The 13493-nt window shown below is 52.0% G+C and overlaps 1 protein-coding gene across 1 annotated transcript in view; it reads right to left on the bottom strand.

The window, feature by feature from the left end:
* The window catches only part of PAX5 (paired box 5), a 182811-nt gene that overhangs the window by 116284 nt on the left and 53034 nt on the right, over positions 1-13493 (bottom strand). Inside the window, exon 6 of the mRNA XM_059073272.2 lies at positions 9153-9328. Coding sequence (XP_058929255.1) covers positions 9153-9328 — 176 coding nt within the window. The remainder of the gene's footprint in view (positions 1-9152; positions 9329-13493) is intronic.

Consider the following 13493-nt stretch of genomic DNA (forward strand, 5'->3'; position numbering starts at 1 on the left):
TGACAGTAGAAGGATAAGGGACAGTATGGCTGGTACAGAGGCATCCAGTACCTCTAGAAATCTAGGAAGCAAGAATTACAGCCTAAGACTTGTCATTATCTCATTTCAAAGGCAAGATGATATCCAAGTTAAATCTCGCTTAAGCATCTCAGTGTTCAGGATTCTAGCCCTTCTCATCCTGGGGAGAACTGGGTAGAGAATTCTTGCCCTTCTCCTGCCACTACCGCTCTCTCCACCCTCCTGTAGTTCCTCTCATAGGTGCTGCCATGGACTGGAGAGAAGGTCAGCCCCAGACAGGGCAGGCAACGATTTCCAGGGATGCAGTGACATTGTCTGCACCTTGGCAATAGCCTACCAACACTCCAAGTCTCCTCACAGCAGCCAGAATAATCTTCTAATTCATATTGGATTAGATCCTGCTAGTCTCTGGATTAAAATCTTGCAGAGGCTTCTCCTTACTTTCATGATAAAACCCAAGCCCCTGGCCCTGGTCCACAAGTCCCCTCACAGCCGTCCCCCACCACCTCCCTGACTGTACCACATACCACATACCATGCTTACCCACGGGACATCTTTTGGTTACTTTCCAGACTCAGGTCTTCATTCAGGCTGTTCCTTCTGCCTGGGACACTGTTCCCACCACCCTTCCCTATCTTGAGCTCAAAGGCATCATCCTCAGAGAGACATTCCTGACCTCCCATCTAAATGAGGTCCCACTCTTTACTCTCAGCACACCCTGATCTGTCTCTTCACAGCACCCATCATGTTCTGTAATTACTGGTAATGATATACTGTTTTTATTGGCACAATTCTTTTGCTAAAATCTGTCTCCAGGACTTCCCTGGTTGCGCAGTGGTTAAGAATCTGCCTGCCAATGCAGGGACACAGGTTTGAGCCCTGGTCCGGGAAGATCCCACATGCCACGGAGCAACTAAGCCCATGCACCACAACTACTGAGCAGGCACTCTAGAGCCCATGAGCCACAACTACTGAGCCCGAGTGCCACAACTACTGAAGCCTGTGTGCCTAGAGCTCATGCTCCGCAACAAGATAAGCCACTGCAATGAGAAGCCCATGCACCGCAAGGAAGAGTAGCCCCCGCTCGCCGCAACTAGAGAAAGCCCACACGCAGCAACGAAGATCCAATGCAGCCAATAAATAAATAAATAAGCTTATTTTTTTTAAAAAAAATCTGTCTCCATTGCTATTGGGTAAATTCTAGGAACCACATCTTTGTTCCTCCTGTGTCCCCAGCACTTAGCACAGTACTTGGCACAGAGTAGGTACTCCAAAAATATTTGCTGAATGAAATCAATCACTCAGATGTCTACACCTGCAGGGGTCAGGGAGCTGACTCCAGAGAACTGTCTACACCCACAAAAGGCAGGAAGCAGGGAATGTGGCAGTCTTACTAGCTACATCATTTGGGGCATGTTACTTTAATCTCTCTCTGCCTCAGTTTCCTCATCTGCCACATGAAGCTTATACTGCATATACCCTACCTCATAAAGTCGCTGGGAGCAAGAGCGCTAGGTGAAAGGTTATCGGGGTTTTTTAATTAGTAATTCCTCTACCTTCAATTATGCCTCACACTCTGCCCGCCCCCCTGTAGGCAGTGGCACCTGCTGGCAGGACACTGTCTGTTTAATCCTCCGCTCCACTCCCTACCCCCGAGGGGTCTGGCTGTGAACTCCTGGGCAGAGGATGCCCGTACTGTGTGTGGGCGGTGAGGCTGGCACCAGCCACTGGTATCCAGACTTCTGGCCCTGGTGTCTTCACCAGAAACCCCAGCCCTGCTCTGTGCACTGGAGGAGCTGGACTCATCATTGGCCTCCCAAGACCTTGCAGCCTCCAGCCTGTCACTGCTCAGAGCCATGGCCCCTGTGACCCAGGCCTCTCTGCCTACCCTAGTGAGGATCCCTGAGGGGAAACTGCCCTTCAGTGTCCCTGCCATGCTGCAGCATAAAAGGTCTTCTCCTTTTGTTGCCTCCCCTACCCCTTCTCCTCTTCCCAGTGGAACTTCTCACTTTCCTTACCTTAGAATCATTCTTTCAGGTTGGAAGGACCTTGACTTTTAGCTAATCAAGCCCTCCGTGGATTCTTTTTTTTTTTTATTGGCATATAGTTGATTTACAATGTTGTTTTAGTTTCATGTGTACAGCAAAGTGATTCAGTTATACATATACTTATACCCACTCTTTTTTTAGATTCTTTCCCATATAGTTCATTACAGAGTATTGAGTAGAGTTCCCTGTGCTATACAGTAGGTCCTTATTAGTTATCTATTTTACATATTGTAGTGTGTATACATCCCTCCCAATCTCCCATCTCGGTGGATTCTTTATGTGTGTGTGTGTGTGGTACGCGGGCCTCTCACTGTTGTGGCCTCTCCCGTTGCAGGGCACAGGCTCCGGACGCACAGGCTCAGCGGCCATGGCTCATGGGCCCAGCCGCTCTGCTGCATGTGGGATCTTCCCGGACCGGGGCACGAACCCATGTCCCCTGCATCCGCAGGCAGACTCTCAACCACTGCGTCACCAGGGAAGCCCCCTCCTAGGTAAGATTTTTAATCACCTCTTCTGAGCAAACTCTTTTGTCTGCAGTGGAGGAGCCTGGCCCTGAGCACAGCCCTACGAGGGGAGGGGCAGAGTGAGAGCAGCACAGCTAGCTCAGAGTGGAAGGGGACAGTCACTGCCCCGACTTCAGTTCATACCTCCAGATACCATGTTGGTTTACGTGCAGACCCAGCACTTCCTAATTCATGCATAGCTCCCAGGGTGAGCAGACTGGACCCTCAGGGTGTATCTCTAGGACACCGCCCACTCGGAAGAATCGGTGGACAGCCTGATTGTGCTGCAACTGGGGGTAACCCAGTGGCTGCCAGCCTGGACTCTGGACCTGGTTTCCGACTTGGCTCCACACTTACTGTGCCCTGTGGCTGAGTCATTGCACTGATCTCACCAAGCCTCAGCCGTCCTGTCTGCACAGTGGGGATAACAGGAGCTCTGTGACTTTGTAATGAGATGGGGCTAGAAGCATTCTCCTCAGAACAGAGCCAGGCCCATGGTAAGAAATGAATACACAGTCGCTACAACAATTACTACAGTAATGATTAGAACCCGGTGCATTTATGAACTCAGACAAGAGGTAAGTCAGTGCAGGCTAAGGGGGTCAATGAAGGCCTCCCAGGGCAGGCAGGACTCCTGCTGGGGCTGGACTGTATAGATTTAGAAACAGACTGAAAGAATGTTCCATTCGGAGAAATTGTGAGCAGGAGTTTGGAGTGAGAACAACAACATCAAGAAAGTAATAATAACTGCAGTCCCTGCCACCCTGCATGCTCAGAGCCGTCCCTGGGGTTCCCGTGCCCGTGCATACACACAGGCACGCACACACACACATGCACATGCCAGCCCATCGTCTGTGGCCCCCTCGGACAGGAGGAGCCCAGCCCATGTGCAGCAGTGAGGGGTCAGGCCCGGCTTCAGCCAGAGCATCTTGTAGACGAGCAGAGGGCTGTGGGAGTGGTGAAGGGTCATGTTGAAGATGCAGAGCTGGGATTGAGGTTTTGAGCGGTGGGAAACCACGATGGGCTAGTATGTGAGGATGAGCTTCAGGAAGAGAAAGCCAACAGTGCAGCAGGGACAGGACAAGAGGCAGGAGCCCCACTGGAGGTTGCTTCCAGGAGAGCAGTCTAGTCCAGGCTACAGACTCGGGGCCCTTCAGGGCACACTGCCCCCAAAGCAAAGCCAAACCTCCTCACCTCCACATTCCAGCCCTCTGGGGTTTAGGGCCCTCCTGCTTCTCCAGCCCCATTGTCTCTGACTTTCTCTCACTCAGTCCATATTCCAACCACCTAGACCGGCCTGCAGGTCCCTGCTGTACTTGCACTCCTCCATGCCTTCATCCGTGCCGTTCCTTCTGCCTAGAATGCCCTTTCCAACCAACCCTACCTTCTCCACAGAGCTGGATTCTGCCCATCCCGCAAGGCACAGCATGAATGACACCTCCTCCAGGAAGCCTTCCCCCATTCTTAGCCTGGCACACCTGTCTCCTCGCTCCCTTCTCTCCCTACCCTCTCTCCTGGAGCTCCCTGAAGAAAGAAAGCATGTCCACCACCTCATCTTTTTCCCCACAGTCCCCAGCCCTTTTTCTGACTCAGGGAGGGTTCAAGCCATCTCTGATGACCAAGCTCAATCATGCTCAGAAACACAAATCAGCCACTTCCCAGGAGGAGGACGCCCACAAGAGTAGGCAATGCTCAGCCCCAGGCCCACCAGCCTGGAGAAATGCCACCGTTCAGAGGGCAAAGCAGCTTATGAGAGCAGGAGGCATTTCTGGTGACTTCTCTGTTAGACAAGGGACAAGACTTCTCCCGGTTTAACCTTCCATGACCTTTGAACTTCCTGGGAGGTCAGCAGCACGTCCCCCTTCCCCAGCTGTCTTTCTGTCTCTGGCCCGATGGGAGGGAGGGCCCTGGGCCTGTTCCATTTTGCGTCCGTATTGATCTGTTGGCAGCAATGGGCTGGATAATTAGCCAGGAATTAGGGTTTCTATTACAGCCAGGAGGCTGCTCCAGCTGATTTATCACCTGAATAATTTACTGTGATTGAAAGGAAATTAAAATGAACTCCATTTGACAACTGTGAGCTTTTATGGGCTTTAGTGAAGGCTCAAAAGCCAGATTAATAGCCTAGTGTTGGTTAATAGTCTGCCGAGAGTAAATACGGCAGGCTGTGCTTGGTGGCGGCCTTCCTGGTGGCCAGAGGAGGGACCAGCTCCTGCCAGGAGCTCAGTACCCACCACCGCGTCAATTCGACTTTTACTGAAACAGATGCCACTGTTCGAAACACACACACGTACCACCCACCGTTGTTTCTTTTTTTTTTTTTTTTTTTTTTTCTCTTCTCCTCCAAGGTGATTCTTACTCACTCCACATGCAGGGAAAACAGAATTGCTTTTTCAATAACCATTTTGAAAAGGAAGTGTTTCATTGCCCCTGGAGTGTGTATATATTAACCCCTTCCACCCAGGGACAAGGGTTTATTAAGTTCCCACATAAAAGGGAGAAGCCTGGGACTTCCCTGGTGGCACAGTGGTTAAGAATCCGCCTGCCAATGCAGGGGACACGGGTTCAAGCCCTGGTCTGGGAAGATCCCACATGCCGCAGAGCAACTAAGCCCGTGCACCACAACTACTGAGCCTGTGCTCTAGAGCCTGCGAGCCACAACTACTGAGCCTGCGTGTCACAGTTACGGAAGCCCATGAGCCTAGAGCCCGTGCTCCGCAACAAGAGAAGCCGCCACAGTGAGAGAAGCCCACACACAGCAACGAAGAGTAGCCCCAGCTCGCCTCAACTAGAAAAAGCCCGAGCACAGCAATGAAGACCCAACATAGCCAATAAATAAATAAATTTATTTTAAAAAGGGAGAAGCCTGGGCCCACCCACAAAGGGCAGATCTTGGCAGGAAAAGCAGCCATGTGAGGGTGGGCTCTGAGCTCGTGGAAGTGACAGGCGGGACTCCAGCCTGGCCCTGAAGAGGAATGTTCTTCGCTTGGGCAGTTAGGATGGGTGATTAAGGAGGACTTGACCACCCAAGCCTATGGCAAGAATCTGAGGGTTCTATGATGACCACCGGATTCTAGCTGCAAAAGGCCAGTTCTGAAAACCAGCTAGTCAGAAAACTGGCCCCTAGAATTGTTTGGGGACATGGAGGCCCACGTAACCATCTTGCACAAGATGGACAAAAGATCTTGAGGTCAGATTCCAGCTCTGCATCCTCAACAAGTCCCCTTTGGGCCTGAAAATGGGGTGAACAGTCTGGAAAAAAAATGTTCCAATCTGTAAAATGGAGCTCACAAATCTTGCTTCACCTGTGTAGCAGGCATTTACATGGAGAGTCCGATGAGAGGATGGATGTGAAAGACCTTAGAAAACTGTAGAGGATCACACATAGGTGAGGAGGATCACTGCCTCTATTGTTAGGCTATTGCTGTGCTGTTGTCACCATCACAATTACTACTGTCCCAGATATGGCAACGGAGGTCCAGAGAAGAAGTGACTTCCCCGCCGGGCAGAAGCCGGTCTCAAGTCAAACTCCCCCACCTCCAAGGCCGGCACACGATCTTTCTTCCCCACAAACTGCCACTAGACCATGGAGACCAGATGTTCACAAGTGGAAAAGGGGTCAGTATCAGCAGACAGAGCTCTGGGCCCCTTCCTGGCACCGCTGCCATGCACTCTGGGCTCACAGGCAAGGCCGCCAGCGGGCACGAGGGGCTCAAGGAACCCGTACCCTTGATGCATCCCTTACCAGCCTGTGGCCCCTTGCTTGGCCGACATTTGTCCAAAGTGACTGGGAGTGGGGAGCAAGGGTATGTCATTCATAGTCCAGTGCCTGCGTGTATGCCCGGCAGCCCCGTGGCCTCACCTCCCATCTCTCCTCATTACGCCCCATTACGGGGAGGTGAAGCAGATTAACCAGAAAGCACCGAGTCAGTCATTATCCTATCGGCAGGCCCTGCCACAGAACCCACACGGTCAGACAGGCCCTCAGCGTGTCCGCCTCATTCTGAAGGACACTGCATGGCCAGACTGCTAGAAACAGAGTTTGTGATTCAGGTCTCCTCCCCTGAGGCCCATCTCTACAAGGGCCTAATGACCTGTCCCCTAATGTCGCTCCTCCATGACTTCCTCCCTGTGCTCCCAGCAGAGGCAACATCTCCATTCATCAGGGTCCACAGCACCTTCTCCCTCACCTTGCAGGTTCTGAATCCATGTGATACTGCCCCTGTGTGGCTGGAGGCTGAGCTGATGCCTGATTGATCCTGCCCTCCCTGCCCTGGGTGCCGGCACTGTGCCAGGCTCACAGTCAGCATGTAAGAAATACGTGGTATAAATGAGCATCTGAGCAAGTGATACCTGGATGGACTCCTGTCACATATGAAGCCCTATAGTCTGCCTAGGCTTCCAGGGCATTCCACGCTGGATGAACTATGATTAGACTCTGAGTTTCCATGAGAATCACATGAAACACAGGGAAACACAATCCCTAACACCTAATGACTGAATTAAGTAAATATGGGCTTAATAGAAATGCCAGAGGTTTTGTGCAGAGGTATGGCCCTCGCTTGCTGGGTGACCTCAGACAAACCCTATCCTTTCTCTGGGCCTCTAGAAAATGAGGGGGGTTGATAGCTTGCTTCTTTAGTCCCTGCTGGCTCTAAAATTCTGTAATATTGTCAAAGGTTTGCAGGTAACTTTTCTCCCAGATTCTGGAGGGAAATGTAGGCCTCATCCAAGGAAGGTTCCGGGTTGAGTTTCTTTTCTTTCTCCTCCTGGGTCAGATGGAATGTGGCTTCGGCCATCTCTCCGAAGGGCTCTGAGTGGGAGAGGCTGCCTGTGATGGAAACAGACTCCCTGAAGCCCAGGAACTAGAGCATGTGAGATCAGCTCTTACCAGCACACATGACTATGTCATTCCCAGAGGAGGTGTCACTCGACTTGCAGGAGAAAGACTGAAATCCTGAGCACAGTCTACAAGACCAGGCCCAGCTCCCCAGAATCTCCTCCCACCCTCCCCAGCCCATTCCCTGAAGCCCAGCCACACTTTCTTTCCATTCCTCACTCCTGCCACACGCCCCCTGACCTCAGAGTCTTTGCACTCGCTATTCCCTCTGCCAGGCACGTTCTCCCCACCACATCCCTTCGGGGCTCAGCATAAGACATTGTGGCCTCCAGGCTGGCTCAGCATCTGCTTTATACCTTTAGAGCACCTCAGACATCCCCTCCTCAGTGCCTAGTGCATCTGTAATCCGTGACCCTTTGTGTAATCCTTCTTTATTGTGATTCTTCTACACATCTGTAGGCTCCCTGAGGGCAGGTCCAAGCCTGTCTTGTTCACTCATGTACCTAGTGACTGGCTCCGTGCCTTGCACATAATAAACACTCATCAGTGTTTGTTAAATGAATACATGACTTGTTGGGTGGCCTTAGACAAGTCTCTTTGCCTCTCTGGGCCTCAGTTTCCCCATCTGAAAACAAAGTAGCTAGATGGTCTGTGAGAGTCCTCATAGGAACTGCACAGAGACAGCCAGACTATCATAGGATGGTGGTCCCTGAGGCCTTGCTCACTCCCTCCCCGTCCAAGGTCCCCTCCAGTACCTATTCTCTCCACAGGAGCCTGTGCTGCAGCCTATACTGTTTTGAGTGGCTCTTTGGGAAAACTTCAGAAGCATCATCTAATTAGCCTGTAGAGGAAGCTCAGCAGGCCAGTCCTCCCCACCCGGACCAGCCAGCAAGTGCTGGGGAAAGTTACTACTCACAGGCCTCTGTGACTCACCCACCAGGTGGGAGCTCTCGGCAGGCAAGAGCCAAGTCCGAGCCGCCCGAGCCTGCGAGGTATACAGCCCAAAGCCTGTCACAGACGGGGCACCAGGAAACAGTCTCCTGAATCGAATCTGGTACTGGGGGGACCTTATCCAGGTCCCAAGAGCCTCTCACTGGGCAGAGCCTTTCTGATGCCATCTCTGCAGCCACAGGCAGTGACGGCTTCTCGGCCCAGGTTAGAGCAGGGAGCTGCTCAGCAAGGGATCATCCTGCTTCCTTCTCTCTCTTGCAAATGACCCAGCTGCGAATTTGTCCAATGAGACACTTCCTTATTTCCAGACTCTTGGATTCAGTTCTAAAAGCATGACAGGACAACGTGACGAAAAGGCTGACAGTAGGGGACACACCAGTGTCATCATAACCTGGTTTATGGCCAGACGGTGCTTACATATTTCCACCTGCACCCTGACTGACAGGATAATGACCCAAGACCACCTCAAGTGGCTTAGAAGATCATTACACCACCCTGTGCAAAGAGCCCTGGGAAAAGACACCACCCCACAGCAATGGCAGAGGAGCCAGACACGGCACAACCCCCCGCCGGCCAGAGAGAGGAGGCACCAGGGCAAACAACTGCAGAAGCCCCAGACACATCCTCCAGACCTCGTGGGATGCTGCCACAGGCCAGGTTTGGCGGAGTACGAGAAGCCCGGCTCTGAGTAGAAGCTGGCACTCTCACCCACTCCCCGCTGAATGCCTTTGGGTGGGTCACCCAGGCCTGCGTGCGGGTGGCAGGTGTGGAGGCGGCGAGTCGGGGGCATACCTGCTCGGGCTTGATGGGCTCTGCGGTGGTGAAGATGTCCGAGTAGTGCTGCCTCTCAAACACGCGGTCCAGCACCTCCAGCTGCTGCTGCGTGAACAGGTCTCCCCGCATCTGCTTCCGGAGGAAATCTCTGCCCGTCAGTGAGTGACCGTTCGGCACAGGAGACTCCTGAATACCTTTGATGAGCATGAGAGAGGAGGGGTGAGTGCAGGTCACGCAAGCTGCTGGGGAAGACATGTCAGACCTTGGATTGGGAAGAGGGCCTGAAAGACCCATGAGCCCAGCTCCTCCCCTGATGACAGAGGAAACAGGGGCTCAGATGGGGGGGATGGTCTTTGGCCAAGGTTGCCCTGCTGGTTAGGCCAGAGCCAGCTTCCCACAGTCACAGGACGGGCCCTGCATGAAGCATGCGTCATCGTATCTAATCCTCACAATGAACCCTATGTAGATGGCATTATTTCCCCCATTTTGCAGACAAGAAAATTAAGGCCTAGAGAGATTAACTGATTTGCCTGAGGACTGGAGCTCAGGTTGACTCACAGGCTTAACCACCAGGTGCCACCACCTCTCCTGCTCTGAAGATTCCCTTGGAGGTATAGTTTTGTCCCAGAGCTGACGCCCTTCCCCGGGACAACTGCCACCATATCATGTGACCAACCAACAAAACACTGTGTAAGGAAACAGATGCTCTCACACAATTCTGATGGGAGTCTACTGGTCACACACCTGTGATGGACAATTTGATAAAATCTATCAAGATCACAAATGCAAGTTCTCTTTGACAGAGCAATTGTACCTCTGGGAAATTGTTTTACAGTTAGACTTACACATATGGGAAGTAATATATATGCAAGGTTCTAGCAGCAAAAGACTGGAAACAACCCAAGAGTTTATTTGTAGGAGCTGGTTAAATAAGTTATAGTATGCTCACACAGTAGAATACTGTATGGCAACAAAAAGGAAAGAGGATTCCATCTGTGGATTGATATGGAAAGATCTTCAAGATTCATCATTAAATGAAAAATAAATAAACAAGATGCAGCACAGCATGTATAATATACAATGTTTTGGGCTTCCCTGGTGGTGCAGTGGTTAAGAATCCGCCTGCCAATGCAGGAGACATGGGTTCGAGTCCTGGTCCCAGAAGATCCCACATGCCGTGGAGCAATTAAGCTCATGTGCCACAACTACTGAACCTGCGTTCTAGAGTCTGCGAGCGACAACTACTGAGCCCGTGTGCTGCAACTACTGAAGCCTGTGCGCCCTAGAGCCTGTGCTCCGCAACAAGAGAAGCCATGGCAATGAGAAGGCCATGCACCGCAACGAAGAGTAGCCCCCGCTCACCGCAACTAGAGAGAGACCGCACGCAGCAATGAAGATCCAACTCAGCCAAAAATAAGTAAATAAAATAAATAAATGTATCAAAAAATATATATACAAAGTTTTGTGTAAAAAAGGAAGAAAATAAGACTTTACACACATTGTGTGTGTATGTATGTGTATACACACACACACATATATGGCTCTGGAAGGCAGCATGAGAAACTAAATTTTAGAGTGGTTACCCATTCAGGGAGGTAGGAGCTAAATGGATGGAAGCAAAGGGGAGGGAGACTTTTCAAAGCATGCTTGTTTTGTTTTGTTTTGTTTTGTTTTGTTTCGTTACAGAACTTTAAATGTATTGCCTATTCAACAAAATGTAAATTACTAAGAAAGCACAGGATTAAGTACTCTATGGGTTCTGTATTGTTAGCTCTTCACCGTGATGATGCCTACATTTCAAAGAAAATACTACGAATTATCAATTAAAAATTAAATGGTTGAAATATCTTTCATGAGCTTTGGGCTTGAACCATTCAAAATGAGAGAAAACAAGGAGGATGAAAGATTCTTGTGAGGAAATGGCCTGCAGAGCCATCATTCCCCAGGGCCCTCTGGGACGAGTTGCTCGTGCGGGGCTGCCCAGAGATACTGCTGGAAGCCAGGCCCGGAGGTGAGGACTGCCTTTGCCATCGGGAAGCCCCCGTGGGAAACCAGCGTGTGTCAGAACTCTCCCGGGCAGGTGCCCTTACCCAAGGCCTTGCCCAATCCCCCTCCCACCCCCCACCCTGCCAGTCCACTGCCGCCCTAGGCTTCATCCATCATGTCAAAACCCCACCCATGAGAGGAAGGAAGCCGAACCAAGGAGCTTGAAGCAGTGGGATATTGTGTCCCTGAGACACTGCCCCAGGTTGGTGTTTCCCCAACTGTCCTACCCAGGGCAACTGCAATACAGGCTCTGACATTTGAACAAAGACACCAGCTTGGGGCTTCCCTGGTGGCGCAGTGGTTGAGAGTCCGCCTGCCGATGCAGGGGACACAGGTTCATGCCCCGGTCCGGGAAGATCCCACATGCCACGGAGCGGCTGAGCCAGTGAGCCATGGCCGCTGAGCCTGCGCGTCCGGAGCCTGTGCTCCGCAACAGGAGAGGCCGCGATGGTGGGAGGCCCGTGTACCGTAAAAATGAAAAAAAAAAAAGACACCAGCTTTGGGTGTTCACATGAGTGCTGGCCTTTCAGAGTCCCCCGTGGTGGCTGACAGCTCAGAGTACCCCAGCATCCTCAACAGGAAGGGTCTTTAGAGGTGGCTTTAGGACACCCCTGAGAAAATGGATCCCAGATCAATTTTGACCCAAGAGGATACCTAAGCTTGGCTGTAGACTGAATGACCAGACACCCCAACATGTGGGCCAAGGAGGGAGCAGGTCTCTCTGATTGATGTCCCCCAGTCTAAAGCCTGAGGCCCTCCTCTGGAAGTCTGTGACACTGGCCTTCCACGAGACAGGTCCCTGCTCCTGCCCACGGGACATCATCCTCAGAGACCCCTCTTTCGTCATGGCCTATGTCCATGGGGATCATTCCCACAAGGGCACCAACACTAGCAGGATGTGGGAGCTCACGGCCCTGCCTGTGTCTGCCCAGCAGTGTTCTCCCATTGGCTGGCATCCACCAAGTAGCCCATGTGTGCACAGGTATACACACACACACACTCATACTCACACACTCACACACGGGAAGGAGGCTCAGCTGGCTCCTCCTCAGCTATTACTTTGGCCAATCATCCTGCCCTAGTCACTCCTGCCAAAGCTTGACCTTGGCCTCGGTCCCCAGTGCTCCCACTGAGTCTCTCCCTGTCAGAGAGACCACGTCCACTTTTAGGAGACTTTTCCCTGTCCACCAACTTCACTTATAGTCCCCAGCCCCCATCGTACCAGCCAGACCCTATTAAAGGCTCCTTCCTATCTGCCAGCTCCTGACATCTCCTGCCAAGGCTTCTTCCTGCTGAGCCCCCTTGGGCAGTGCCCACCTCTTCCCTCCCACTCAGGCTGCCCCCTCAGACACTCCACATCTCTGCCCCTGGAGGAGGCCTCTCCCTGGCAGCCACCCGGTCCTCCCGCTGATGTCCTTTCCCATGGGCTTCACAGGCTGGGCTCTGTGCACAGCTCAGAGCTCTGAAAAGGCAGAGCTGCACCTCCACTGAGGAAGCTCTGAGGAGATGGCTTGGTTAAGGGCTCCTGTGGGCAAGATCACTGTCTGGTCACCAGGGAGACCCTGGCACAGAGTTAAGGCTCAGAGTACATGCTGACTCAAGTGCATGCACTGGGGGTCCTTGGAGGACCAGCGCCCCCCCAGGACACCACACACTCTTCAGCACAGGTGGCCGCGCTGGGGCCTGCTCTGAGTCTCCCAGAAGGAAGGCTCACCGCGTCCCACTCTGGCCTCTGACCGTCAGCTGCAGCACCATGGGCGGAGCGGAGAGTGTCCAGGCTGTCTTGGTGACCCAGAGACTCGGAATGGAGGGCTGTGAGCTGGGAAGAGGCACCTCTTCAGGCATTCGGCCCAATCCTGACCCCTCTGACTGCTCCCGCCTGCCAGCACCTGCACCTGCTTTCTCTCCTCGGGAAGGAGGTGAAGTCTACCTGCCACTTTGCACAGAAAGTCTGTCATTTCCTTAAGAAGGCCTGGGGCACTCCTAAATATACAATCATTTATTCATTCATTTAACAGATATTGATAAAGAGTTTACTCTGCACCAGGTGATGTTTTAAAAAAACAAAACAAAAGCCAGAGGATACACTGATGACCAAGACAGGCCCCTCTTTGCAAAATAGAAAGGGCAGCCCACTTTAGTCAAGTGCTCACACAAACAGATACGATTACAAACTGTGATAAGTGGGAAAAGTGCCTAGAAATATATTCAAATGGCCATGTGTAATGACCTCACGGGGAGGAATCAGAGAAGTCGCCCAAAGCGGAGTCATGCTCGAACTGAGAGCAGAGGACCAGATGTCAGCAGGGCAAA

Source organism: Kogia breviceps, chromosome 8, assembly GCF_026419965.1.
Source record: "Kogia breviceps isolate mKogBre1 chromosome 8, mKogBre1 haplotype 1, whole genome shotgun sequence".
NCBI classification, from domain to species: Eukaryota; Metazoa; Chordata; class Mammalia; order Artiodactyla; family Physeteridae; genus Kogia; species Kogia breviceps.